We start from the raw sequence: 13,657 nt of genomic DNA on the forward strand, positions 1-13,657 counted from the left end.
TTGCACCAGCCCATTACTCCTGTTAGTGCCGCCTAAAGCAGAACCAACTACTGATCATGAAAGCGAGAACAGGACGTGCCAAAATGTCCAGAGCTGCTGACATCAAAGCTAGGGAACCAGGTTCGAGTCTCCCCATAAATGTGTGTGTCCTTACCTGGTAATCTTGGAAAGTGCTGGTGTTGATGATTAAGTTCTGGTGCTGAGCTCTGCAAACCACCAGCTCAAATTAAGCACTGTCCTCAACTAATTAGATATGCAATAACCCACCCATCCGTTAACGTGATGGAAATTCCTTACAGAGAGAATGGGGCAATATGGTCTACTGAATAGACCACACTAGGTGTATCCCAACGGTTTCTTGTTGTTTAGCATTCATTTCAATTGCACCCGATGTCCCTACATGGAGATTACTTTCAGCCCCCCAGGTGCATTGTCCGCCAGCAGCTTCTCTATTAATCCTAGTGGTTCACAAGTTAGGATCTTAGGTGGATTATAGGAAGTGGAAACTTAGGGTGCAGTCAGAAATCCTTCATGATTTGCTGAAATTAGATGACATACCTAGGGTCAGAATTCCTGGGCTGCGTGGACTTCATCCGCCACCAACTGCAAATCAATAAGCAGTTTTGTACAAGTTGTCCTGAGTAAGGTGGTATCAATTCCACCAAATGGTGTATTTCTTTAGGAAGACACAGATAAGAGAGTTACATGTTTTACCTTCTTTACATTTTACTTCCTTTACATAACAAGCCATCCTTTATGTTCTGAACTACTTTCCTTCAATGTCGAACACCTTTCCTACAACGCTTGAAAAATAAATCTATTATGATCTACCAAACGTTATCTTTGTTTTGAAAGTTTCTCAAGTAATGGTGTGAAAGAGTATCTTATGGGTGATTGAGATTGATGATTTATGCTTTATTAGCACTTTGGAATATTGAGTGGTCCATTGAAGACAATAGAGTGCTCGAGGCTACTAATGGCTGGTAGAAGCCAGGAGCATAAACATCCCAATGTTTGATCACAGCAACAGCTTTTAACCCCCTTGGGCTTCGTGAGGCTTTTGTTTTACAAATTAGAACATTCTGCCCTAATTCTGCCCCAATTCTGGCGAAATGTTCTAATAGACTTAGAGCCACCCATAGCGAGCTCTACTGGCCATTAAAGGCCAGCTCCCTTGTTAAAGACCCTCGCCTTCTGATCGAGCCGTTAACACTAGAGAATCCCTTTAATGGCTTGTATAGCCCACTACTGAGTGCTCTAAGGCTATATGGTTGGTTAACTGAAACCTCAAAAGATTTCTCCTAGCCACTTGACTGAAAACAACAGGCCTATGATATTGTGACATTCTTCGGCCCAGCAAGTAGTAATATCTAATCAGTTGTTCGGGATGTCCACACTAAATACATGTTTGAAAATTGACATTCATTGAATTTCAGAAGAAATTTTACGCATGTATGTTAAACTTTCTGCAAATTTAGGGGTTGACAAAGTGAACCCTCGCTATGCCGAACTATCTCATTGGCCGTCTGACAAAACTGTATAACACCTGGAAAAGTCTCAGCATGTACTTATGGATTGTTTTCAGCTTTTTCATTTATTAGCACTAGTACAAGATATATTTTTCAATCTCTTTCCTTTTTCAGTTGTAAATGAAGAAGATGATGTGATCATCAAATCCCCCCCTTCCACGCTCCTGAAGAATTCCGTCATTTTGGCTTCCTCTCAAGTCTCAGGGCACATGAACATCTTCCAACCCTCTGCACATAAAGGTTCTGAACCTGTGGGACAGTCAATGAGAGGGCAGTACCCAACACCGACGGGGTCTCCTCACCTAGCTGCTATCCACCTGCCTTTACCTCCTAGCAGAGTCATTGAGGAGCTCCATCGGGCACTGGCCTCCAAGCACCGGCAGGATAGGTACGTAGATCAGCGCATGGCCGGGCTGTCCTCTCCCAGAGTAAAGCTTCCATAGATGAGCAAAGAACCTCCTTCATTACTGTGGCTTAATTGAGACTCCAATTTATCGTCAAGGAAAGCATAGATATATATATAGGTCGCCGTATCTAGATACCTTGATGATATAGATCACCCTGGAACAATTTCCACTGCAGAATATCAACCATCATCATATCAATAAGGTGAGCATATTTAGGTAAGTGCAGAATTACCATTCTCAAGGTACCTTGATATGGAGTTGACATGGAGTAGGGGCAGAGAACAGTACATCTATACTCACAAATATATATCTACATTTTGACAATATGTGTGCGGTTGGTATCCTGCACTCAATATTACTGCAGGATTATATACACACTGTAGTGTAGTTCCTATATCCCTGATAGGCTCTGCGCATTGGAATAATATACACTATAGATTTGACATAGGACTGAGGTCAGTATGTCTCTATCGAGTATATTAAACTTAATTACTTGTGTGTGCCAGCTAACTCAGAGCTCACTAGAAACTTCTCGAATATACAAGAAGGGATTAGTCTCTGACAACCACATAGACATGACAACTTTGTTTCCCTTTAGAATCTGAACAGTCTCAGAATCGTGGAAACAATAGATAACAGTTTGACTCAGTCAATCGTGCATGCTTCGTTTCTACAGAGTTGCACAGAAATAGAGGGACGGGCGTTTCAATAATAGGGTTTATAAAACAGTCTTATTTCTCATGCAAGAGATATGAATTGCTACAATCGTAAGACAGACTGCGATGTACAATATGTACGAGGTTAGCAGTAAGATAAAATAATACTGCAATAGCATGGTTTGTAGCTATGACATATATTAATCAAAATACATACATAAATAACATAATGCTAAAATGTGATACTCATCTGATGCTTTGAAATTGTTCTACCCCAGTGTACCTAACCTAAGTGCAGTACGAGGTTTGAAGTAGGTGCTGTCTTTAAAGTATAGCTAGCTATATTTTAGTTTAGCCAAGAGTTGCCGAAAGTTTCTCTAAGTTCTAGTCAGCTCCATACCTGAGAATGAGAGAGGTTGGAATCTCTTTTCTGGACTCGATAGTCTAACCTCCCGCAAGGGAAGTCCAAGAGAACTGGAGCTGGATTCTCTGCGAGGAGGATGGCATCATCAGGTCAGCGCATCAGGCTGGAACTCGATCTCCTTCCGAACTTGCCGTGGCGAACCGCGTAGTCTGAGTTGGATCGAATCCTCCGGGAACCGCAATTTGCCAGGGCAAGTGCTGGTATATTTATACTTTGAAGGTGTCTAGGAATGCCAGTATTGATGTAAAAGTCGGGCAGAGGAACGTCATGAATGAACCCCTAAGGAATAGATGTTCATGCATTTCTTGGAGAAATCAATATTCAAGCTGAGGGAAATTTCTAAATGCTTAAGGGTCTGGTTTTCCAAGAATTCGTTGTGACGTGGATGGACGGATGTAGGTGGCCATGCCTGTATTTGGTTTGTACGGACAATGTCTAAATAAGGGCCAGATTTCTATGTCCAAATAAGGGCAATGTGAATTGTACCTATATAAGGGCATAAATCGGGAAACCTGTATAAGGAATCTAAATCTGCACACAACAACACCATCATGATAAGTTGATGAGGAGTTGATAGAAGTAAATCTACACTTCCCTATACATGCTTGCCTTGACAATTTTAAATAGTTGATATTCTGCATTCAATATTGTAGCACAAATATATATACCTATATATTTTTTAATAAATACATATATATCATATATGTGTGTGTGTGTGTGTATATATATATATATATATATATATATATATATATATATATATATATATATATATATATATATATATATTCTCAACAAGGTAAGTAGATGAGGAGTTGGGGATAGTATATCCACACCTCCCTATATATGCTTTCCTTGACGGCATTGTGTTCGTTGATACTCTGCTCTCACATTGTCGTAGGACAATATTAAATGTTAAGTGGTGTGGTACAACACACTCGTTCCTACAGAGCTTCACCACTGAAAAGAGAGAAGCATCTGCTGTAAACACAAGGTGACGCACAACACTGGACTGAACTCTGCCATCAGGGAGTGTGGTCCAATGAGAAGTATTCCTCTCAAATTTCTTTTATCCAGAATTTGTATCAGCAATGCTTCTCCTTCCGATCCCTGGTTTGAACCCTGCAAATTGAGCAATGATTGAAAATCAATCTTATCCTGTGGGTCTACTAAACAACGACTTTATTAAAATAGCCATGTGTTTTTTGTATAAACACCTCTTCTCACCGCACAGCCACTTTTCCCAAATGCTCTGAAAACAGGCGTCTGCATTGCCCAGTTTGATGGCACTCTTATTTCCCAACATCGAAAAGATGGAAGACTGTGTTGTCTTATCTGGATTGAAACTTGTAGTTAGCAGAAGTTAGAGGCAATCACTTAAGTCACAGTGCCTTCTTTCCAGCAATTAATCTGCATCCCCGGTCCAGTTTGGACTGTGAAGTGTTTGCCTCAGTCTAGGCCCTACATGAGTGAATTGCTTGCTGTCAGTCTCAACTGAGAAGACAATGAATTGGTCAGAATTTGAGCCAGAATCTTCATCATGGATGGCCCAATTAGACCCAGCTTGAGGCCCAGGAGAAGGGCAGTTTTTGAGAGGGGCCCACTAAATCTTTGTAGGATCTAGGTTGTAGTGTCATGTGATCATGTGCAGTAGAAACCTTGTGGTCCTAGGCAGACTCCTTACGAAGTTACGTAATCAGTTGGGAGGTATTTGGGTATGTCTGCGTGTGGTCAATAAAGTCTATGAAGCAGTGCGTTCTGATAAAGATTGCAGGCCGAAGAATAAAGACGTGTACTACAGAGCTCCGTGTGTGGCGTAGTCATTTGTGTGCTGCAGATGTGGGGTGGATGTTACATAGGTGACCAACTGGGATTTTCGCAGGATCTGGGTGACATAGAGGACTTGGCCCCTATTTTAAATTGCATATTATTTTTGGTTGAAAAGTCATGGAAACATATGTAAGAAAATGAGGAATTATTCAAACGTTTCCCAAAACACATGAGCCATGCTTCATATGTAGTCAACATTTTCAACGTCTGAATAATGAATACAACATGCTTTCTTTTCCAGCTTCAACAGGGCTTCGCCAAAAAGGAGGGTGGATTTCCGCACGTCACGGACCTCCAGTATAGAGCGTAACAAGGAGAACTTACTTAGCTATGACTTGGATTCTGATAACAAATGGATCTCAGCCAAAGAGTCTGATGAAAACAAAGAGAACCTGATCAGGGATTCGGGCCTTACAGACTGTGCTCTGCTATATCAGGATGAAGAGCTCCTGAACGACTCTATCATTTCTGGTGAGAAGATATAGTGTGGCAACAGGAACAATGATTTAATGGGCACATTTCATGAGATGATGGGTTGAAGTTGATGGCATGGGGTGCATTTATGAGTCGTCAATGGAAGCAATTCAGAAACTGAAGTGTTTGGGGCATTTCATGACCTGAAAACTGTTAAGTTAATTGCTGGGCCTAGATGCATTTCATTAGTGTATGTTACTGGGGGAAATTGACGAATGGAAGGCACTTCAGGCATTTTATGAGCTGGTTTTCTATGGCTGATGGTGCTAGGTTAAGTTAATGAGTTGACTTCAATGGGTGTAGCTCTAGGATGGGTGGTTGTGGAAGTATTTCATGAGTTAATGGTCATTGGTTGGTGGGAATAGATGCATTTCAAGAGTGAATAGAACTGGGAGCAGTTCATGAATGGAAGGTACTTGAGATATTTGATTAACTGGTACCATACGGCTTATTGGCATTAAGGGGCAGAGCAACCAAAATTGCTGCACAGCATTGCCCAAAAGGAAGAAAGCATTCCAGGCCCATAATTACCAACAAACATTGGCAAAGCCAATAGGTCTCGTCTATGTAAGAGCTATTGGTTTTGTCAATGTGTTTAAGCCATGTTGTACAGCAGTACAGCAGCTGTGCAGCTGGCTAAAAGGCAGGATAAGAAGTGCTATAATGCAGCCAAACCTGTCAGTTTCATAGAGCTTCTTTTTCTGGCAGGAGGGGGTGGGACAAAAGACAATGGGTAGAGGGAAGAGCAGGGCAGGTAACATGGGGTGGGGGATACGGGGCAAGTAACCGCTGGGGCAAGGGAGTGGTGGACTGGGCGATCAATGAAGGAGAGGGGGGCAGCAGGACAGGTAGGCTACAACAAGGGGAAGGGGAATGGGAAAACGAGTAAGTAACAATGCGGGGGAAGGGGCCGGGGCAAGCAACGACAACAGGGAAACAATGCAGAAGGGGGAGGGGATGGGGGACGCAACAACTGAGGAGGGGAAATAGGTTAAAAGTTAGGAAAAATCTAACATTGAGGAAAAATGGTCTATGATGTGGTCAGCGCTGGCAGCACCACAGTAGGTCATGCAACAACATGGGAGGAAGTAGGGGACCTGGAAAGCAATGACTGGGTGAGAGCAATGACAGTGGGAGGGATGAATAGGACAAGCAACAATGGGGGACATGGAGGGGAACAGGCCAAGCAACAACGATGGGGCAACAATGTGGGATGAGTGGGACAGGACAAACAATAATGCAGAGAGAGAGTGGGGGAGGAGGGGAGATGGCCTGCAAACACATGCACTCTTAGTGAGTGCTGAAAGTTGAAGAAAAATATAGCCTGGGCCAGAAAGCGGCAGCAGCAGAAGGGCACTCACAAAGAAAGGAAGCAGTACTTTGGCCATGCTCCAGGGAGGGAGAAACACATGAAGAGGAAGTCGAAGCCGGCACGTGATAACCAAACAGGAGCCAGCAAATAAGAGTGACAATGAAGCCAACCACTGGTAAGCAATGGGCGGGCTCTAAGCTCCCTTTTAGCTAACAATATGTCTTGAATGTGCTGTCTCAGGCAAAACATAAAAATGGCCTGGTGTTGCTCTCATTCCTTGCTCTGGTGCACAAACAGGGTACTTAGCACAATGCACAACCTTCGCTCTATGATGCAATTTGTGTGTGTGTGAGTGATGCCAAGCATAGGTTTTGTACTTGACGTTTACCGTTCCAATACAAAATCCTATGCCCAGACAAATTCTATAACCTTCCACATGCTGGATTTGCACTGTACAGTGCAGCACAGATGCAATGTATGGAATGCTTGGAGAAATTAAAACCTTTTTCCAACTTTGAGCTTCAAGGAGGCATTCTTTTTTATACAAAGCCCAAGCCTACTATCTTAGTAGAAAGACTTTGCATCAAAAACTAAGAGTACTCACACTGATCCATCCAAGGCCCACCCACACAATGCCCCAGTGACACAAAGCAGCACAAAACACAATCTGCGCTCAGAAAAGGGCACCTTTCAAGAACAAAATACATTTTGTGCTGGAAAGTGAATACAGTTCCCAGACTTTGTGCCAATTTACTTCAGTTTGGATGACTCTGATTCGGAGCAATGTCTTAGTAAACTTGCTACTGGGTGTGTATCACTGTGGTAGTTTGTGAACATAAGACAATGAAGTCGATTTTAAGGTGATGGTCAAAAGCTGATGTCCTCAGGTTCATGTCAAGTGTGGAAGAGGTGTGGCGCAGCGTCCAGGGTGCCTGACTCCGTACCACGGGGTTCAGGGTCTTATCGCCGGCGGCAGGTTAGCCCAGCACCATGTGACTCTGGGCAATAGCTTGCTTAATCTTCCCGACGGCCCCCAGTGCCGTGGCACCTCTCCGGAGGTAGCTGTGCACTGTACAAATGCTGGTATTTCGTATTTGTCATGGGCTTTTACTGCTGGTCCATTCCAAGAGTGGACCACATACGGGCATTTCATGAGCTGATAGCTCTTTTTGGGAACTTGTGTTGATGATGGTTTTCTTTGGGGTGTATCATAGATAATAGGACTTTGGCATCCTTGATTTAATGTAATTGAGTGGTCACAATTGTTTGAGGACACTGAGGCTTATTTTTACTTTTTGCAAAGTGCCACTGAGCTTCTTGGCAGGAAGTAGCTTGGTGAATCACACCTTGCTGTGTCCTAGAGGGAAACAATCTCTTTGCCCTCTGCTATTAGCAGGTCGGATCAATCATCTCATATGCAAATCGAGCCTTTACTTCTGGTGCAGGCTCAATCTGTATATCAGCCAAGACTTGCCAGGTGCAAAAAGTGTGTTATCTCCATTCTCATGCACTTTCTCTAAACTGGCATGGCATGGGGAGCAAAAAAACGATTGATTTAGGCCCAGATCTCTGTCCTGGGGTGAATGTTTGACATTGATCAGCATTCTGTCCATCAATTGTTCTTTTTGCACACTTAATTCTCATGAAAGCTGAAAAGGTTGATGCACCGAACCCTGGACCGGAGGGCAGCAATACAATTGTTCCACCTTAGTAAATGACGGGCACCATCCACAGTGCTCCTAGGAACCAAAACAGTCCCACAGTGCTTCCTGCTGCATCCCCATCAGCTTGAATGGACTCCATTATATAGCAGTTGCTACTGTGGAGGCGATAAGGGCAGAGAGCCTGTCCTCTGGTCATGATCAACCGTAGATTCCCTCATACTCCTTTACCAGGTTTGTTAGAAGTTACTGCCAGAACTTAGGGTCAGATTTACAAGTCCCTTGCTACACTTTTGCGCTGCCGTTGCGTCAGCGTAAAAAATGCAGCCCATTTACAAAATGACACATCTAGGGAGATGTGTTACATTGTAAAGCCCTGCGTCACATTATACCTGCGTCAAGTATAATGTATGCAGGGTAGGCGTTCCCACGCAGGAAAGCCTCGTAAAAGTGACGCAGTGAAATCTACAAGATTTTACTGCGTCAATTCTAGGACGTCACTGCGCCAAAGCTTATGCCTGCTTGAAGAGGCGTAAGGAATAGTGGGAAGAGGCCTCAAGATGCATTGCTGGAGTTGCGTTGTGCTTGCGATACGACTCCAGCAATGCGTGACTGTTGCCCCAAAATATGCATCAGAATTTCTGACGCATCTGTCAATCCTTGCGCCAAGGTGCGCCATATTGTAAATACAGCGCATCCATGGTGGCGCAAGGGTTTCTCAGGGTGGCGCAGGGAAAGTGAAGCATCTCTACAGATGCTTCACTTTCTTGTAAATCTGCCCCTACATGCCTTAATGCGAATCCCTATGCATACTCCTTCATTTTGCTCAGGTGCGATAAGCAGCATCAGTTGATAAGTATTAAAAAATATAACTCAAGGAAAAGGACATACATGGCGTCTGGTCCCCATCCAATGAGTAACTCTCAATTAAAAATATATAAATATACGTTGCTGAAGGAGAGCAGTGGCTGAGAAGTGTGAGGCCTGGTGGATAATGATCCCTCTGTACATCCCACCCCCTTGGGACAGCTATATCCCCTGCAGCACACTGAAGCTGAATGGAGATAGGGCAAGAGCTGCCACTGTGCAGATTCAGCTGGGGAGGTGTGAATATGTGGAAGTGGTACTGCTGCTTGCACACCATGGCATCCTTGTAAAGCATGAATGCTGCCTCCTAAAGTCTGAAAGAGATTCAACCGGGGGCCCCAGTATTCTGCAAGTGCCAGATCATGGGTATGGTTATGAGTAGGAGACTTCCCATTGGTGCTGGACTGGGCTTCAATAAACTGTTTTGCTAAAACAAAAGTTGGTCAAGCAAATGGACATGTACCCAAAAATTATTTCTGGTAAGTGACAGTTGTGTGTTCATGACCTGGACATAGATTAGTCAGTGTGGTTTACAGTATGGCCACTAGTACACAGGTATTGGCACAGCCACTAGGTCTCGCCTATGCGAGACCTATTGTCTTGGATAAATTGTTTTTGCCATGTTTACAGCAGCGTAGCTGCTGTGCAACAAGACGGAAAGAAAGAAAAAAGCAAGATGACGTGGCTAGGGCGGGTTGCATCATAGCGCTTATTGTCTTCTACACTTTCAGTCATTTTACACAGCAGCCGGCCTCCTAAACGCAGGACCAGCCCTTGCTCCAATAGCGCCCCAGGTGGAAAGAAATGGGCCACCCTCGCTACTGCTGGTGAATAAAATGAGGCGGCAGCCTTTTTTCATAGGTCAGTCCCTGGCTAGCTACATCAAGGCAGTGACTTGTCTCTGAACACACATCTCCAACCCTCTCCCAGCACACCTTAATCACCCACAGCTTTGCTCCTTCAGACTGCTTGGAAGTTGTTTGTTGGGAAGGGGAGGGGGTGTTGATGTGTGGCGGCAGTGTGTGAGAGGTAGACTAAAGGGCAAAATAGGGGGGTAATAGGGTGCTTAAAGCAGTGACTGCAGCACGTTAAAAACTATTAAAAACTCTGCAAATGGAATTACTGGAGCCAGGTTGCTGTTTGCAGGACCTTTTACAGACAGTTCTTTCACCCCTCTGATGCTTGGCGCCCTGGGCCTGGGTCCAGCTCGCCCATGTCAAAAGCCAGCCCTGCCTGTGCGACATGGCTAAAAGCTTGCCAATGCTTGTCTTCATTCAGAGTCCACCTTAAGTGAGCCGAAATAATGCCGTCAACATGGACTCTATGGTGCCAATCCCTCTGTACAGAGGCACGAAGGAAAGAAAGAAAAAGAAAGGCCAACCTGCACAGGGTGACAACAAGCACACACTCCGTGTTTGCAAACCAACAACGCCAGAACTCGTACATACGTTTATCGACCTGGATGTTTAATAAAGTGCTTGTTTCTGTTACCGCGACAACCTGTTATACTTACATACAATTAATTGAAAAGAAATTAGATTTGGTGAATAGAAAGAGGACAACCAGAGGCGAATTACCCCAAAAATCCCTTCGACTTATCACTGCTCCAAGACTGTGACGGAGCCTAGGGGTGTTTACTTTCATCAAGTTATGCCATGTCTACTATAATTTCAGGCTTGTATAGCGCAAGGAAAAGTGGGAAACCTCTAAGATGTATACACATTGGGGCACATGTACAAGGGGATAACGTGACCAGAACGTCACTTTTAGCGGTGTTCTGGTGGGTTATCCCCAACTCCATATTTACAAAGCGGCATTAAGCCATTCTGCAGCACACATAGAAAGAGCAAAAAGCCATTAATCATTGCCTATGTGCAGGAAGGTGTCCCTTCCTTCACTTAAGCAATCATTGAATAAGAATGATTTGCTACTTCTATGTGTGCTGCCCAATGCAGAACACATAGAAGTAACAAATAGCCATTATGGATTGTTCACGGCCAGGAAGGGACACCTTCCTGCACATGAACCATCATTCCCGGCATCGTAGGCACCTTTGCACTATGGTGCGAGGGTGCCTGCATTGGTGCTAGGCAGCTAATGTTAGCGCTAGAGAAAACGCTGGGGTGCACCTTATTGTAGTATGCACAGTGCATCCATGAGTTTTGAAACTGTCGTAGGGTGGCACTGCCAAATTTGGCGCAGCTTCGCACTCTGACGTTTTCTAGTAAATATGCCCCTCTGTGTCCCAAAAGTATTTTAAAAACACAAGTATAAACAAACAGCGTTCCTCTCTCGTTCAGAGTGAACCTAACATCTTGCAGCACAGGCAGTCTATTGAGCAGTCATTCCTGTCTCTTTGCCTTTAAGTCCCGCACCTCTGTATAGTCATTGTTTCCCTTACCTTTTGGTCCAGACACACTAAAAATCTTGTTCATTTGGACCTTGAAATATCAGTTAATGCGTCCACTGTCTCGCAGTACTTTAAAGAGAAAACCCATACTGTGGCTTTCTAACATCCATCACATTGAAAGGCAGGGCACACTTGCAAGACAGGAAAGGTTCTATACAAAGCAAACTGTGCTGCAGTGTGCTCTAACGAACACTGCAGGCAGAATGTGAAACCGTACTTTTCTTAAAAGCAACACGAAAAAAAACACCCATAGATCCCGAAAGCCAAACAATGCCTTCCATGGAAAATGAAACTCAAAGAAAATGCCTACACAGACAGTGCACCTTTCATACGCATGTCAGCCAAAGGATATTTCATGTAAATTGTACCTGAGAGTAGGTCAGAATGCTCTGAAATGGCACCTTTCTTTGAGACATCATTGAAAGACCCCCTACAAACTGGCCTTCTCCTCTGGTCTCCATCTGGGGGAAACAACCATTACAACGCAGTCATTACAATGCACTACCTTTACAACGCAGCTGTTATAACACAACTGCCTTTACATCGCATGCCATTACAAGGCATGCCATTACAAGGCATGCCATTACAAAGCACGTCACTACAACGCATGCATGCCAGTACAACACATACCATTACAATGTATGCCATTACAATGCATTATTAGGTAAGTAATGGGGATTTTTTTGTTTTAGGGTGGGTATGGGTTTTGGTGTACATGGGAATAGTATTTTTACCCCTAGACTAGCCAACACTCACACTACTGTTGTACTCACTGGAGTGGGAATAGTAATTTTTACCCCAACACTATCCAACACTTACCCTACTGTTTTAATCACTGGAGTGGGAATAGTATTTTTTACCTCTACACTATCCAACACTTACCCCACTGTTGCCCCAAAAGTATTATACGTTGTACTGGTATTCATTGTACTGGTATACGTTGTAATGGTAGTTTCTAAAAATGCGTTGTAGTGGCATGCTTTGTAATGGTAGTTGCGATGTAAAACCGCATTGTAAAGGCAAGCATTGTAATTGTTTGCGTTGTAACGTCATATATTCCCATCTGGAGCTATCTGACAGAGACCACCTTCACGGGATCCTCTGGCCCGGAAAGCCTGGGCTTGTCAGACATTCCTCTTTCTCTGTGATTTATACACAATGATCCCACCCTCTCTAATACACACAGTACAACAGCTCATTCCTGACCCACTTCTGCCAGTAATACAAATCTGCAAGATAGGAATCTGCATTACAGACCATTTACAAGAGGTTAAAATCCCTTTATTGTCCCTAAAATGGAGTGTTGTCAGAGATCAGAAGGAGAATGGAAAAGGAAACAAGCAATGACGAAGGAAAAAAAGCACCTCAATTGCAGCGTGTGCAGTGGATGGACACCAATAAAGCAATTATTTAGTACTTGGCCCATGCTCCATCGAAGAGGAAGTGAAGCCTACAGCTGCTGACCAACCAAGATGCAAGGAAATGAGAGTGACAATGAAGCCAACGAATGGTAAGCAATGAGCGGGCTAAAAGGTTCTTTTTCAATTTTATTTTTAATAGAAACAATAAATCATCACAAGCGACAGCGCATATGTGCTGCCTTCAGGCGAGCCCTAAGTGACAGTGCATGCGCATTGCCTTAAGGCGCGACCTAAAAACAGTCCTACATTTTTTGGGAGACTATCTGAAGCAATACCCATACGAAGAGCTGAGATTATTTAGTAGTACTGCAATCTCCTGCATATATGGAGCAAAGCCAGTAAATTAATATGGAGACCCGAGCCAAGGGTTTGGATTGGTTCTAAAAGCCATCAACATATTTGGCAAGTAAACTGTGCAACAGACATCATGTAAAATATGCTAACACCCCTTCACAATACAACCAGTGTATTTCTTTAAAATGTGGGAGTGTTTCACTTTAGTACATTAGATTGTATCACTGCGTTCAACAGCATTTAATAGAAGTGATAGTTTCTAAACAGGAACTTAGAAACATTCATGCACCCCCTGTTGGGACAGGAATGTCTCACGGCATGGTAAAAGATGTATGACCCTGCATGCAGTACCTAACTGCACGTGAAACAGGT

General features: G+C 43.7%; 1 protein-coding gene across 1 annotated transcript in view; it reads left to right on the top strand.

The window, feature by feature from the left end:
- The window catches only part of PHACTR3 (phosphatase and actin regulator 3), a 584,477-nt gene that overhangs the window by 338,406 nt on the left and 232,414 nt on the right, over positions 1-13,657 (top strand). Inside the window, exons 6-7 of the mRNA XM_085619467.1 lie at positions 1,644-1,917; positions 5,088-5,317. Of these exons, the coding sequence (XP_085475593.1) occupies positions 1,644-1,917; positions 5,088-5,317 (504 nt within the window). The remainder of the gene's footprint in view (positions 1-1,643; positions 1,918-5,087; positions 5,318-13,657) is intronic.

This window comes from Triturus cristatus, chromosome 7 (assembly GCF_964204655.1).
Source record: "Triturus cristatus chromosome 7, aTriCri1.1, whole genome shotgun sequence".
Classification (NCBI taxonomy): Eukaryota; Metazoa; Chordata; class Amphibia; order Caudata; family Salamandridae; genus Triturus; species Triturus cristatus.